The 16,442-nt window shown below is 41.4% G+C and overlaps 2 protein-coding genes across 3 annotated transcripts in view; one reads left to right on the plus strand and one right to left on the minus strand.

Annotated features, from left to right (window-relative positions):
* The window catches only part of LOC310794023 (uncharacterized protein), a gene marked incomplete at both ends in the record, with an annotated part of 13,101 nt that extends 10,199 nt beyond the window's left edge, over positions 1 to 2,902 (minus strand). Inside the window, 2 exons of the mRNA XM_083655890.1 lie at positions 1 to 67; positions 2,857 to 2,902. The exon at positions 1 to 67 is cut by the window's left edge and continues 70 nt beyond it. Of these exons, the coding sequence (XP_083512016.1) occupies positions 1 to 67; positions 2,857 to 2,902 (113 nt within the window). The remainder of the gene's footprint in view (positions 68 to 2,856) is intronic.
* An 878-nt stretch (positions 2,903 to 3,780) lies between these two features.
* Positions 3,781 to 16,177, plus strand: LOC310794171 (uncharacterized protein). 2 transcript variants are annotated; one of them, XM_083656092.1, is made up of 9 exons: positions 3,781 to 3,796; positions 3,996 to 4,523; positions 4,707 to 5,313; positions 6,732 to 6,998; positions 8,636 to 9,093; positions 9,913 to 9,998; positions 12,097 to 12,193; positions 14,291 to 14,382; positions 15,640 to 16,177. In XM_083656092.1, the coding sequence occupies exons 2-9, from the start codon at positions 4,418 to 4,420 to the stop codon at positions 15,715 to 15,717; spliced, it is 1,791 nt and encodes a 596-aa protein (XP_083512218.1). In that variant the 5' UTR covers positions 3,781 to 3,796; positions 3,996 to 4,417; the 3' UTR covers positions 15,718 to 16,177. The 2 variants fall into 2 exon arrangements, with proteins under 2 accessions (XP_083512218.1, XP_083512217.1); XM_083656091.1 differs by lacking the exon at positions 3,781 to 3,796 and having other exon boundaries at positions 3,937 to 4,428.
* Positions 16,178 to 16,442: the final 265 nt, after the last annotated feature.

Below are 16,442 nucleotides of genomic sequence, written 5' to 3' on the forward strand. Positions count from 1 at the left end.
ACCAGCAGCCACCTCTCTGCCTCTGTCCAGGACCGCTCCACCACGGTCACGTTAGACCACGAGTTCACTGGGAGAGCAAGAACATGATGACATGACACTTTCATCAAACACATGATGAGATGACACTTTCATCAAGGATTTAGCAACAACAGAGGTAATAGTAGGATGCACAGAACAATAACAACAACAGAGATAATAGTAGGATGCACAGAACAATAACAACAACAGAGATAATAGCAGGATGCACAGAACAATAACAACAACAGAGATAATAGTAGGATGCACAAAACAATAACAACAACAGAGATAATAGTAGGATGCACAGAACAATAACAACAACAGAGATCATAGTAGGATGCACAGAACAATAACAACAACAGAGATAATAGTAGGATGCACAAAACAATAACAACAACAGAGATAATAGTAGGATGCACAGAACAATAACAACAACAGAGATAATAGTAGGATGCACAGAACAATAACAACAACAGAGATAATAGTAGGATGCACAGAACAATAACAACAACAGAGATAATAGTAGGATGCACAGAACAATAACAACAACAGAGATAATAGTAGGATGCACAGAACAATAACAACAACAGAGATAATAGTAGGATGCACAGAACAATAACAACAACAGAGATAATAGTAGGATGCACAGAACAATAACAACAACAGAGATAATAGTAGGATGCACAGAACAATAACAACAACAGAGATAATAGTAGGATGCACAAAACAATAACAACAACAGAGATAATAGTAGGATGCACAGAACAATAACAACAACAGAGATAATAGTAGGATGCACAGAACAATAACAACAACAGAGATAATAGCAGGATGCACAGAACAATAACAACAACAGAGATAATAGTAGGATGCACAGAACAATAACAACAACAGAGATAATAGTAGGATGCACAAAACAATAACAACAACAGAGATAATAGTAGGATGCACAGAACAATAACAACAACAGAGGTAATAGTAGGATGCACAGAACAATAACAACAACAGAGATAATAGTAGGATGCACAGAACAATAACAACAACAGAGATAATAGTAGGATGCACAGAACAATAACAACAACAGAGATAATAGCAGGATGCACAGAACAATAACAACAACAGAGATAATAGTAGGATGCACAGAACAATAACAACAACAGAGATAATAGTAGGATGCACAGAACAATAACAACAACAGAGATCATAGTAGGATGCACAGAACAATAACAACAACAGAGGTAATAGTAGGATGCACAGAACAATAACAACAACAGAGATAATAGTAGGATGCACAGAACAATAACAACAACAGAGGTAATAGTAGGATGCACAGAACAATAACAACAACAGAGATAATAGTAGGATGCACAGAACAATAACAACAACAGAGGTAATAGTAGGATGCACAGAACAATAACAACAACAGAGATAATAGTAGGATGCACAGAACAATAACAACAACAGAGATAATAGTAGGATGCACAGAACAATAACAACAACAGAGATAATAGTAGGATGCACAGAACAATAACAACAACAGAGATAATAGTAGGATGCACAGAACAATAACAACAACAGAGATAATAGTAGGATGCACAGAACAATAACAACAACAGAGATAATAGTAGGATGCACAGAACAATAACAACAACAGAGATAATAGTAGGATGCACAGAACAATAACAACAACAGAGATAATAGTAGGATGCACAGAACAATAACAACAACAGAGATCATAGTAGGATGCACAGAACAATAACAACAACAGAGATAATAGTAGGATGCACAGAACAATAACAACAACAGAGATCATAGTAGGATGCACAGAACAATAACAACAACAGAGATCATAGTAGGATGCACAGAACAATAACAACAACAGAGATAATAGTAGGATGCACAGAACAATAACAACAACAGAGATCATAGTAGGATGCACAGAACAATAACAACAACAGAGATAATAGTAGGATGCACAGAACAATAACAACAACAGAGATAATAGTAGGATGCACAGAACAATAACAACAACAGAGATAATAGTAGGATGCACAGAACAATAACAACAACAGAGATAATAGTAGGATGCACAAAACAATAACAACAACAGAGGTAATAGTAGGATGCACAGAACAATAACAACAACAGAGATAATAGTAGGATGCACAGAACAATAACAACAACAGAGATCATAGTAGGATGCACAGAACAATAACAACAACAGAGATAATAGTAGGATGCACAGAACAATAACAACAACAGAGATAATAGCAGGATGCACAGAACAATAACAACAACAGAGATAATAGTAGGATGCACAGAACAATAACAACAACAGAGATAATAGTAGGATGCACAGAACAATAACAACAACAGAGATAATAGTAGGATGCACAGAACAATAACAACAACAGAGGTAATAGTAGGATGCACAGAACAATAACAACAACAGAGATAATAGCAGGATGCACAGAACAATAACAACAACAGAGATAATAGTAGGATGCACAAAACAATAACAACAACAGAGATAATAGTAGGATGCACAGAACAATAACAACAACAGAGATCATAGTAGGATGCACAGAACAATAACAACAACAGAGATCATAGTAGGATGCACAGAACAATAACAACAACAGAGGTAATAGTAGGATGCACAGAACAATAACAACAACAGAGATCATAGTAGGATGCACAGAACAATAACAACAACAGAGATAATAGTAGGATGCACAGAACAATAACAACAACAGAGATAATAGTAGGATGCACAGAACAATAGGATAGAGTGGAGTGTTGAACATAATGTAAGCATGTTTCCATACTGACAAGTACAGTTCACTGGCTCGTGCATGGGGACAGACATCTGCTCAAATATCATCCTCAGGGCAGCATTATTTGATCATATTATTTGATATTCAATAAAATAAAGTCCACACTTACTTTGACGATGAGCAGCCAGTCCACAAACCAACCAGTCCACAAACCAACCAGTCCACAAACCTGTAGTCGTTACCAGGTGTTTGTAACAGAGAGCTCAGGTGGAAGAAGTGTCATCAAAACCATTTCCAATTAAAACTCACATGCTTCATTAAGAAAAACTATGGTGCATCGTGTGTGTGTGTGTGTGTGTGTGTGTGTGTGTGTGTGTGTGTGTGTGTGTGTGTGTGTGTGTGTGTGTGTGTTTGTGTGTGTGTGTGTGTGTGTGTACGCACGTAATACTACTAGGCCACTAACTACTACTCTGTGACTTATAAAGTACTTGTGATGATAACAACACCACACCAATAATAATAATAATAATAATAATAATAATAATAATAATAATAATAATAATAATAATAATAATAATAATAATGATAATACACTTTTATATTATATTATATTTATAGAGGACTTTTCATACAAACGATGCAGTTCAAAGTGCTTTACATAAAATTAAAAGAAAGATAACAAAAAGCTTTCATTTTAAGTCAGTATGTAGGAGTATATATATGTATGTATATATATATATATATATATATATATATATATATATATATATATATATATGTATATATAAACACACACACATATAAAGATCAATGATGAATGATGAATGATGAAAAGATGAATGAATGAATGAATGAAAGAAAGACAGACAGTCTCATTACAGAAAGAAAAACAGGTCTTGTGAGTTAGGGAGAGACGGTGACTGTTTGTGCGGTCTAAACCTGGACCAGGGGGAAACCCTGAGGAAATAGACAGCTTGACAAGACATGAACAGAGAGGAGAGGTGAGTGAGTATTTGCTTCTTAAAAATTTGTCTAAACGATTAATCAATTATGAAAATAGATTCCGATTTTCTTGTCCATGACAAATCGATAAATTGACTAATCATTACAGCTCTAGCGATATGTATTAGTTCATGTGGAATTTGATCAATGTTGCTTTGGTGTGTCTACTGCTCTGTCTGTCTCTCCTTCTTATTATAGATGTCAGATGTAGATGTGTGGCATGCAGACGCCTGCGACACACAAATCAGCCTGACAAAGAAGACACACACACACACACACACACACACACACACACACACTCACACACACACACACACACACAGCATGACAACACGCACACACAGTCAGATCCCTCAGAGTCACAGCCACACACACTCAGACCAGTCACCCACACCCTCCTGGGATTCAGGTGTTTACATGCCTCTGGAAAGCAACAGGGTTGATTCTTCACTGAGAGCAGACTTGGGAAAAAGCGGCGATCACAAGGAAGACGATGAAGTTGACGGTCTACGACGTGCCTTGGGGGATGCCCGGCACATTCCTCCACCCGTACCTCCTAAGCCCCAGCACAGGTCTCCCATATTGGGGAAAGCTTTAGGCAAGGGCCCTGGCTTGGAATCATGGCCTACAGGTACAGGGAAACGGGCTCTGTCTTCTTTGCCCAGGCAGGACCCAGGCTTGACAGCACCTGGGAAAGAGACGATGCTGCTATGCTATATATATACTGTATATATACAAACTTTTTTTTATTACAAACTCTTATATATTTTACATATTGTTCGCTCATCGTAAATGTTTCTGTTTCATATTTAGCGGTTTAACTTTTACTTCCTTATTTTCTCTTACTATGTTTTTTTTTTTGCACCAAAATACCAAAGTAAATTCCTTAAAGACAATTCTGATTTGCAGCTCTCTCACATGCTGAACCCATGTTGCCACCACACCCAGCTCCAAAACCACCTCCAAAGTTGCCTCCAAAACAGAGACAGAGACCTCTGTCTGCATTGGGTCTATGCTGGGAGCCCAGGCCTAGAGAAGATGTGGACATGGCCGAAGGTGATGGTGGCTGTGTTATATTTGCAGCTGTATCAAACGCAGAGCCCATGCTGCCACCACAGCCGCCTCCCAAACCTCTGTTCCTCTTCGTCCAAATGAGGGCCGAGGCAGTAGAGGAAGAGGAGTGCAGGACATGGGAGGAAAATGAGTCCTCTAGTCCAGAGGAGGAGGGAGACAAGGGAGATAGAGATGGAGATGCCAGAATTTTGAGGTTGACCACCCCTATGATGACAGGAAACTCCTACCAGCTAGAAGTCGTGGCGAGACCAATCCCCAGACCACCAGTGGATCAGCAGGTGGGATGGACGGGGGAAGGACGAGGACGAGTCGCACCTTTTACCGAGCCCCCTCGTAGTCACCGGACAATCACAACGGTCCACACTGAGAGCCAAACTCCTCGTTCCCAGTCGCAGGACCAATGGAGGAGAAGGGCTAACAGACGAAATGCAACTTATCAGAGGTGAATAAACACACACACTCTCTCTATCTGTCTCTTTCTCTCTCCCTGTCTCTCAAACACCAGCCTGGTCGCCAGAATAAAATGTCGGCATTGAACCTTTCTGCAATCCACAGATATGTAGAATATGACGTTTCTGAACGAAAATGTTCCATATCACCTTTCTAGATACATGTATCAACGGTCCATAGAGTCTAAATAGTACGGTGGCCAGTAAGGGTGTTGTGGTCAGGGTGGATGGGGGGCGTAAACCGCCTTTCACACCGGAGAGCGATGTTCACGTCCCAACGTGCCCAAAATCTACTTTTAAGTTAAAAAATATATACTTGCCTAAACATAAATTGCTTTCATTGCTTAAACATAACCAAAGTTGTTTTATCTGCATTTAACAAAAGAAAGGTTTCGTTTCAAATGTATGTTGAGATTGGAGGTTTGCACAAATGTAAAATGCCACGTTTTAGAAACGTAAATGGTCAACGTGTTGGTTCAAAGTTACATTGAGATTATAGGTGTGGATTACAGAGATGTACAATGTCGACCTTTTATTCTGGTGATTGGGTTGCTCACACACATATGCAGCGTACAGTGGACTGTCATGTTCTGCTCAGGCAGCCTGTCTTTACAGTGGACTGTCATGTTCTGCTCAGGCAGCCTGTCTGAGGGAGATTCCATCAGTCGTCAGAAAATATTGAATCTGACTCAACCTCATTAATCTGTTTCATCAGCGTTTCTCATCCTCATTCCTCATCTGTTTTCTTTTCTGCCTTCTTCCTTCTGTTCATTTCCTCCTCTTCTCCCCCTCCTCTCTCTCCTCCCCCTCCTCTCTCTCCTCCTCTCTCTCCTCCCCCTCCTCTCTTCTCCCCCTCCTCTCTCTCCTCCTCTCTCTCCTCCCCCTCCTCTCTCTCCTCCTCTCTCTCCTCCCCCTCCTCTCTCTCCTCCCCCTCCTCTCTCTCCTCCCCCTCCTCTCTCTCTCTCCTCCTCTCTCTCCTCCCCCTCCTCTCTCCTCCCCCTCCTCTCTCTCCTCCTCTCTCCTCCCCCTCCTCTCTCTTTCATTGCTCATAACTGCAATGCTAATCGTAATACATGTTCAATCTTTATTCTCTTCCTGTGTAAATGCAGTTTCTCTGTACTCAAGCCCTTTTAGACAAATTCACAAGTGATTTAAAATTAATCTGATATAGCCTATGTCATTTAAAGTGTTCATCTTTTGATTTTGATCTCACATCTTTAATAATGATTGGTTATTATAATGGGTTGCCCTGCACTTCTCACACATCACGTGTCAATTAAATCAGTGTGTGTGTGTGTGTGTGTGTGTGTGTGTGTGTGTGTGTGTGTGTGTGTGTGTGTGTGTGTGTGTGTGTGTGTGTGTACAGTACAGTCCCAACATTACTGTGAAATATAATTTCCCTCTTGCACAGCCCCTTTAGTTCCATCAGGTTATTCTGCAGTGAAAGCAACCTGGTTGAAGATCTTCTGTCAGGCGAGGAGTGGTCACGCTTCCTGTCCATCAAGCAGAGCCCCTCCCGTCCCCTACCTCTGAACCAATCAGGTGCAGAGGACGCCACCCAGCCCAGTTTGGAAGGGAGAGCTGAAGATGTCACTGACCAATCAGCAATGAGAGAGACGCTAAGCCATGCTAACCTGACAGAGAGAAGGGCTAACCGACGAAATGCAACTTCTCAGAGGTGAATAAACACACACACTCTCTCTATCTGTCTCTTTCTCTCTCCCTGTCTCTCAAACACCAGCCTGGTCGCCAGAATAAAATGTCGGCATTGAACCTTTCTGCAATCCACAGATATGTAGAATATGACGTTTCTGAACCAAAATGTTCCATATCACCTTTCTAGATACATGTATCAACGTCCATAGAGTCTAAATAGTACGGTGGCCAGTAAGGGTGTTGTGGTCAGGGTGGATGGGGGGCGTAAACCGCCTTTCACACCGGAGAGCGATGTTCACGTCCCAACGTGCCCAAAATCTACTTTTAAGTTAAAAAAAATGTTTAAGCCTAAAACCAGACCATATACTTGCCTAAACATAAGTTGCTTTAATTGCTTAAACATAACCAAAGTTGTTTTATCTGCATTTAACAAAAGAAAGGTTTTGTTTCAAATGTATGTTGAGATTGGAGGTTTGCACAAATGTAAAATGCCACGTTTTAGAAACGTAAATGGTCAACGTGTTGGTTCAAAGTTACATTGAGATTATAGGTGTGGATTAGAGAGATGTACAATGTCGACCTTTTATTCTGGTGATTGGGTTGCTCACACACATATGCAGCGTACAGTGGACTGTCATGTTCTGCTCAGGCAGCCTGTCTGTAGCCTGGGTAAACCCAGCCCCCACGTGACCTGCTCTCAGGCTTACCCTGCTCACGAGTCACAAACTCTGAGAGCAGGTCACGTGGGGGCTGGGTTTACCCAGGCTAGCCTGTCTGAGGGAGCTTCCATCAGTCGTCAGAAAATATTTAACCTTACTCAACCTTATTGTGTTCATTAATTTTGCATTGTCCCGTCTAAATAAATAAATCAAATCAAATCATTCATCTGTCATCAGCGTTTCTCATCCTCATTCCTCATCTGTTTTCTTTTCTGCCTTCTTCCTTCTGTTCATTTCCTCCTCTCCTCCCCCTCCTCTCTCCTCCCCCTCCTCTCTCTCCTCCTCTCTCCTCCCCCTCCTCTCTCTCCTCCCCCTCCTCTCTCCTCCCCTTCCTCTCTCTCCTCCCCCTCCTCTCTCCTCCTCTCTCTCCTCCCCCTCCTCTCTCTCCTCCTCTCTCCTCCCCCTCCTCTCTCTCCTCCTCTCTCTCCTCCCCCTCCTCTCTCCTCCCCCTCCTCTCTCCTCCCCCTCCTCTCTCTCCCCCCCCTCCTCTCTCTCCTCCTCCTCCTCTCTCTCTCCTCCCCCTCCTCTCTCCTCCCCCTCCTCTCTCTCCTCCCCCTCCTCTCTCCTCCCCCTCCTCTCTCTTTCATTGCTCATAACTGCAATGCTAATCGTAATACATGTTCAATCTTTATTCTCTTCCTGTGTAAATGCAGTTTCTCTGTACTCAAGCCCTTTTAGACAAATTCACAAGTGATTTAAAATTAATCTGATATAGCCTATGTCATTTAAAGTGTTCATCTTTTGATTTTGATCTCACATCTTTAATAATGATTGGTTATTATAATGGGTTGCACTGCACTTCTCACACATCACTTGTCAATTAAATCAGTGTGTGTGTGTGTGTGTGTGTGTGTGTGTGTGTGTGTGTGTGTGTGTGTGTGTGTGTGTGTGTGTGTGTGCGTGCGTGCGTGCGTGCGTGTGTGTGTGTGCGTGTGTACAGTACAGTCCTCTTGCACAGCCCCTTTAGTTCCATCAGGTTCTTCTGCAGTGAAATCAACCTGGTTGAAGATCTTCTGTCAGGCGAGGAGTGGTCACGCTTCCTGTCCATCAAGCAGAGCCCCTCCCGTCCCCTATCTCTGAACCAATCAGATGCAGAGGACGCCACCCAGCCCAGTTTGTACGTCCAATCAAACCCTGGAGCAGATTTGGACCTCCCTCCGGATCTTTTTGAATGCAAACATGCCAACACAGAAGAGGAACCTCTCTATGAACAAGTGGACCTCTCAGATCCAAACATCACAACACAGAACCAAACAGAACATGTGGACCTATCAGATCCAAACATCACAGCACAGAACCAAACACATGTGAGGCGTCAGGAAGTGAGAAGTTTACCAAAGATATTGATGAGCAGATCTGAAGCAGATCTGAGCAGATCTGAAGCATGTCAAAATCTGAGTAAGTCTAAACACCATTTCCAGTTTCCACTGCCTTGTCTGAAGGACGATGCCTGGATCTTTAATTGAAGCTGATGGCAGATAAAGCAGAAACTGTATCTTGATACTAATAGCAGATACTGTATCTTACGATAGCGAACATTTGGTTCTAATATTCACGATCATAAATTTGACCTTTTAGTTCAAAGTTAGGCCAAAAAACATATACTTGTCAGGGCGGAAAAGCATTTCGACCATCATAGAACAAAACTATCCATTGAAAGTTCTACTGATTAAATCGTTTTAATGAGAACTTTAGACAAACCCCATGTAAAGTTTCAAAATGAGACAACAGCACAAAGCGTTAGAACTCTTTTAGTGAACTTTTACTTTGGTAGAGTACGGGCTTATGGTGCTTGTTCTCTTTCCAGAACTGTCTACCAATGAAGAAGACAGGGCACTGATATCCCAACAAAAAACCAAGAGCGCCCTCTCGTGGGAACAACATGAGAACATCACATGCATAAGCCATAAACATTACACCCCAGTATGCTGACGACGTACGATCATTCTGCATAATGCACCTCCAACGAAAAACGTACACTGAAAAGCAATAAGTGCTAATCCTGAAATGATGTAAAAACCTGGAAAATCAGGCAGACAAAAGGGTAAAGGTCAAAGGTCAAGTCTGAGGCTGGGGCATCTGACCAACAGCCTCTATACTGGGGAGTGAGTTTAACCAACTTACTCGCTACTACTCAGGAGTCTGCTAATGTGGTGGCCAGTAAGGGGCGCTGTGTTCTGATGTTCTGTGTTCTAATGTTGTGATTCCTCTGAACAGGCCCAGGGACTCAGAACGTTTATGACACTGTGTGCTTTGTCCCACCTCTGCTGCCTGAGAGACACACTGACTTCTCTGTGCTCAAGGTTGGTGAGGTGTTCTCAATGGCTCATTTCCACCACATTTTACAGCCCTGCACAGCTCGTCACCACTCAGCTCTATTAGTTTTCTACCCGATGGATGTTTTGTTTCCACCGCTGCTGATCTGCCCCCGCCCACCCCCGCCCACAACTGGTCATCATAGCGACCGCATATCTGTCCTCCGCCTATAGCCGAAGTAGGCTATAACATAACGTTAAAATTAAATCCATACACAGAACCTTTAAACTGTTTATGAAATACTGGTGCCTCTAAATGACCTACAGTGTACATGGGCAAATGTGACAATCGGCCAGGAGAATGGATATCACTTTGTTGTTAGTCAAACTCACAGGCATGCGCTGCGCGAGGGATGGGGGTTGCGCTACAGAGTGAAGCCTCTACCCCGGCGGCCTCTCACCAGGCAAGACCGCGGCTTCACCAAAGCCCCGCCTGCGGCCTAGCGGAGCCGACGCTGCACTCAACTACAAGGGCTTCCTGAGCAGCGGACTTTTTCTCTCTCAAAACAATTGAAACCCACCGCCATGTTAAAGCTGAGTAAGGAGATCGATTTTATTTCACCAGAGGCGAAGGCAGCAACACAAAAGACTAATGGAAATAACATAACAGAAGAGAAGGTAAGCCCCACTAAACTGGTATGCAGCATTGCATTGACAGTCATTAGATAGAGTAAACACGATTCTGCCTGACCAATCAGTCGTCTACAATGTTTTCACGTCACCGTATGAACCCGGGTTCTCAGCGCTAGAACCTCAACAGAGCAGGGACCAAAAGCAGCACGACTCAACCCCGACTCAACCCGGGCTGTCCACGTTTTTGATCGGTGGAATGAGACAAAAAAGCGAGACGAGCTGGGCGGGGCCGCGTTGATACCAGCGGTGGAAATGGGCCAAATGTGTGCTTGGTTATCTTTATGTCTTTATTTTACAGGTGATTGTATGGAGCCAAACTTGACTCTAAACTTTAGAGTCTAAAATATTGTAACCACTCTCAGAGTACTTGTTGTAACTGCAAGATCTTCCTGAACTCCAATTGGATGAAACATGCATTAGTTGCAGTTATGGTTTTAGGAATCAATGACATCATAACTGTTCACTCAGAAATGACAGCCTGCTCATCCAACCAGAGACAAAACTGTGATGCTGACGAGTGGAATTGCTTGGCTCTGTGGCCGTGTCCTGCCTGCCTATGAGCATGTCCACAACCAATAATAATGCTTATCAGCATATAATCAATAATAATGCTTATCAGCATATAATCAATAATAATGCTTATCAGCATATAATCAATAATAATGACACCTCGACCGCAAGGTACAATTCCCGCACAGTCAGCACCTCAATGCAACAAATTGTAACTGTGATGTGGAAATCAGCCTATTTGAAATCACACAAAACACCAAAAACACATTTGTCGTAGGATAAGTTCTGCAATTTTGCACAGTTTTCTTTTTTCTCTTTTTGAAGTAATAGCAGATATTTTGTGTGATACTCAATATCATATCCATGCACATTTCTGTGTCATTTTGTCAAAATATCATACTGGAATCAATTCAGGTTATATAGGCTTTTTCAAATTTAGAATAAATATGAAACAAACTGCAGCATATCCATCATATTGCAGGTGGAGCACACTAGACTAGACTGATTATACTCATCTGAATAGATCAATATGGGTGCACAATGCTTGGCAGAATGATCTTACATTATATCGTGTTGATCCAAAGTGACTTACAATAGTACAGTCTCTTCCTCAACAGTAGTGAAATCAACTGTGCATCACAGACTTCATCAGCTAAGACCTTTGACAGAAATAAGTAGCATTTCTTGACAGTTGTTTTCAAAAGGAATTCGTTTTTTATTTTATTTTTACATTTAAGATGTTTGAGCTAAGGAGTTTTCTCTGTTAATATGTCTTGCACTCTTAGACACACACACACACACACACACACACACACACACACTGATGTTCTCCTTCTGTGTGTGTGTGTGTGTGTGTGTGTGTGTGTGTGTGTGTGTGTGTGTGTGTGTGTGTGTGTGTGTGTGTGTGTGTGTGTGTGTGTGTGTGTGTGTCTGTGTCTACCAGTCTCAGGGGCCTCTTGACAGTTCGGTTCAGAAGTATCGCATCAGGCTGAGCAAGAAGAGGAAACACAGAGCACCACGGCGTCGACACGGGACTCGAGGTCAGAGAGTCTTCAACTGTCAAAACTCACATCTACTGTCTATGTATCTGTCCTTATTACTATCTATCTACTGTCTATGTATCTGTCCTTATTACTATCTATCTACTGTCTATGTATCTGTCCTTATTACTATCTATCTACTGTCTATGTATCTGTCCTTATTACTATCTATCTACTGTCTATGTATCTGTCCTTATTACTATCTATCTACTGTCTATGTATCTGCCCTTTACCACCACTCAACATATCTATCTACTGTCTATGTATCTGTCCTTTACCACCACTCAACATATCTATCTACTGTCTATGTATCTGCCCTTTACCATCACTCAACATATCTATCTACTGTCTATGTATCTGCCCTTTACCACCACTCAACATATCTATCTACTGTCTATGTATCTGCCCTTTACCACCACTCAACATATCTATCTACTGTCTATGTATCTGCCCTTTACCACCACTCAACATATCTATCTACTGTCTATGTATCTGCCCTTTACCATTACTCAACATATCTATCTACTGTCTATGTATCTGCCCTTTACCATCACTCAACATATCTATCTACTGTCTATGTATCTGCCCTTTACCATCACTCAACATATCTATCTACTGTCTATGCATCTGTCCTTTACCACCACTCAACATATCTATCTACTGTCTATGTATCTGCCCTTTACCATCACTCAACATATCTATCTACTGTCTATGTATCTGCCCTTTATCACTCATCTACTGTCTATGTATCTACCCTTTACCACCACTCAACATATCTATCTACTGTCTATGTATCTGCCCTTTACCATCACTCAACATATCTATCTACTGTCTATGTATCTGCCCTATCACTCAACATATCTATCTACTGTCTATGTATCTGCCCTTTACCATCACTCAACATATCTATCTACTGTCTATGTATCTGTCCTTTACCATCACTCAACATATCTATCTACTGTCTATGTATCTGCCCTTTACCATCACTCAACATATCTATCTACTGTCTATGTATCTGTCCTTTACCATCACTCAACATATCTATCTACTGTCTATGTATCTGCCCTTTACCACCACTCAACATATCTATCTACTGTCTATGTATCTGCCCTTTACCATCACTCAACATATCTATCTACTGTCTATGTATCTGTCCTTTACCATCACTCAACATATCTATCTACTGTCTATGTATCTGCCCTTTACCACCACTCAACATATCTATCTACTGTCTATGTATCTGCCCTTTACCATCACTCAACATATCTATCTACTGTCTATGTATCTGCCCTTTACCACCACTCAACATATCTATCTGTCTATGTATCTGCCCTTTACCACCACTCAACATATCTATCTACTGTCTATGTATCTGCCCTTTACCATCACTCAACATATCTATCTACTGTCTATGTATCTGTCCTTTACCATCACTCAACATATCTATCTACTGTCTATGTATCTGCCCTTTACCATCACTCAACATATCTATCTACTGTCTATGTATCTGCCCTTTACCACCACTCAACATATCTATCTACTGTCTATGTATCTGCCCTTTACCATCACTCAACATATCTATCTACTGTCTATGCATCTGTCCTTTACCATCACTCAACATATCTATCTACTGTCTATGTATCTGCCCTTTACCACCACTCAACATATCTATCTTCTGTCTATGTATCTGCCCTTTACCATCACTCAACATATCTATCTACTGTCTATGTATCTGCCCTTTACCATCACTCAACATATCTATCTACTGTCTATGTATCTGCCCTTTACCATCACTCAACATAGTGTCTGCTAAAGTGTTAGCAGAGAGCACTAGAGCCAATGAATGATTTTCTCAATGGCTAAGTTGACCAATGGGAGTCAGGCTAAGCTGTATATCGCTGTTGCCCTGGAAAAAAATTGCAATTTTGGTGAATTCCTATTTTAACACAGGGATACATAATTTAAGAATTATATGATTCTTGGGTTTATGAAACCCTTTTAAAACCCATTGGATAAACTCCAAAATCCAAGTGATCAAGCTACAAACCACAAGGAGGGAGTGGAAAAATGTCATTCATTTGTCTTTTTTGTTAACAGAGACTTCCTCTCCCCAACACCTCTTCCCCACCTCCATCTTCTACAACATCCCAACGTCAGGAGAGGAGGAGCAGCACGTCCCTACAGCGCAGGTTAGGACAATCAATCAATCAATCAAACCTTTATTGACAGACACTTGGTCCATAGATGTCACATACACAATTACAAAAAGCACGTAAGAGCACAATAAAAGAACAAAAATATTATAAAAGAGAATCATACCAGAATTTCCACATATGTGACTGGTATCTCACAGTGCTTAGCCCAGGATCAGTGAGCAACTTAATAATAACATTCTGAGACACGTTCAATCTACAGATGAACCTGTACCTCAGGTTTCTCAGGAGTGCCTGGAAAGTGGCCACCCCCGCCTTACAGAACAGGTCACTAGCACTGCTCCACCTAGGCTTTTTCAGCAAGATGCGCATGCAGTCATTATATGCAACCTGACGTTTATGCATGCTCGCCTTCTTAAACTTTACCCACAAGGGGGCAGTATAGATAGGGGTACAGTAAGCCCTAAAGAGTGTGATCTTAACATCATCAGAACAGGAGTGGAATTTCCTGACCAACAAGGACAGACCACACGGAATTCATGCTGAAAATAACAAGGATAACAGAAAGACATTCAAAGCTATAAATCAATTAATTATAATTGAAAAAAAATGTAATTAAGATTAAGAACAAGCGTAAGCATTTGGAAAGCAACACGCTTTTCGGCTCTGAACTGTTATTACTTCAGATGGTACATAATGCAATTACTGTGAGGTTAATGTGCAGATCATTTGCTTTAATCTGATGGTATTTTCAGATGAATTATTAATTTGATAAATCCATGTTGTCTGTTTGTCTGTCTGTCTGTCTGTCTGTCTGTCTCTCTGTCTGCCTGTCTGCCTGCCTGTCTGCCTGTCTGCCTGTCTGTCTGTCTGTCTGTCTGTTTGTTTGTCTGTCTGTCTGTCTGTCTGTCTGTCTGTCTGTCTGTCTGTCTGTCTGCCTGCCTGTCTGCCTGTCTGTCTGTCTGTCTGTCTGTCTGTCTGTCTGTCTGTCTGTCTGTCTGCCTGTCTGTCTCCCTGCCTGTCTGCCTGTTTGTCTGTCTGTCTGTCTGTCTGTCTGTCTGTCTGTCTGTCTGTCTGTCTGCCTGTCTGTCTGTCTGTCTGTCTGTCTGTCTGTCTGTCTGTCTGCCTGTTTGTCTGTCTGTCTGTCTGTCTGTCTGTCTGTCTCCCTGCCTGTTTGTCTGTCTGTCTGTCTGTCTGTCTGTCTGTCTGTCTGTCTGTTTGTCTGTCTGTCTGCCTGTCTGTCTGTCTGTCTGTCTGTCTGCATGTCTGTCTGTCTGTCTGTCTGTCTGTCAGCCTGGAGGCAGTCCCAGAACTCTGGCCAAGATCATGACGGCTCTAAAGGATAAAACCAAAGGAGGACAGGGAAAATAACTCATCCCGTGGCGGTAATGCAACAGATGGATGGCAACCGCCTTAAGACACCACAGAAGATTGAAGAACTAGGCATCCCACATAGGTCTTAGTAAAAGTGTCCGTAATCGTCTTGTCAAAATGCTAATTTATGAATTCTCTAATAACATTTTGACTAGAATGATTGATGTTTTTCTGCCATTAAGTTCTATGGAGTCTCCAATTTAAAATATGTACAATTCCGTTTTGATGATCTGAAATGTGAATCTCCATTGTCTAGTTGTAACTAAAGATAACTTTACTTAAGCTCTGACTTGTCACAATTTCAAGATATCTTCCATTCCTCATGATTAACGATAGCAAAATTATCTGCTCGATATCTGAAACTAAGACGTCGCGAGTCAAAATACAACTTTAGATATCTTGAAATCGAGGTATGACTAGTGGAAGATGGAATTGTAGATATCCAAAAGATGTGTCAACCTGCATTAACATTGAATAAAACCTTTAAAAGAGTCAAAGATATTCTAACACATTTATGGTGCATTTATGGTGCTATTATTACCGGTATAGACATAGATGCAATACAAGCTACAAAACAGGCAAGTGTTCACATGCAAAGACAGTCATGCCAGAGTAATATATCTATATATATTGTTTTATCTACATTTATCTATATTGAAATGGAAATATTTCAGGCAAATACAACACACCAAATATGTGCATATAAAATTTGAAAAAAAGTC

The sequence above is a fragment of the Poromitra crassiceps genome, assembly GCF_964638095.1.
Source record: "Poromitra crassiceps genome assembly, chromosome: 19".
Classification (NCBI taxonomy): Eukaryota; Metazoa; Chordata; class Actinopteri; order Beryciformes; family Melamphaidae; genus Poromitra; species Poromitra crassiceps.

Bases quoted from the DNA above. Each gene is read 5' to 3' on its own strand.
- LOC310794171 (XM_083656091.1), top strand. From the start codon at position 3,996: ATGTCAGATGTAGATGTGTGGCATGCAGACGCCTGCGACACACAAATC. The intron at 9,999-12,096 runs GTTGGTGAGGTG...TGTGTCTACCAG, and splicing joins CTGACTTCTCTGTGCTCAAG to TCTCAGGGGCCTCTTGACAG. The intron at 14,383-15,639 runs GTTAGGACAATC...TCTGTCTGTCAG, and splicing joins AGCACGTCCCTACAGCGCAG to CCTGGAGGCAGTCCCAGAAC.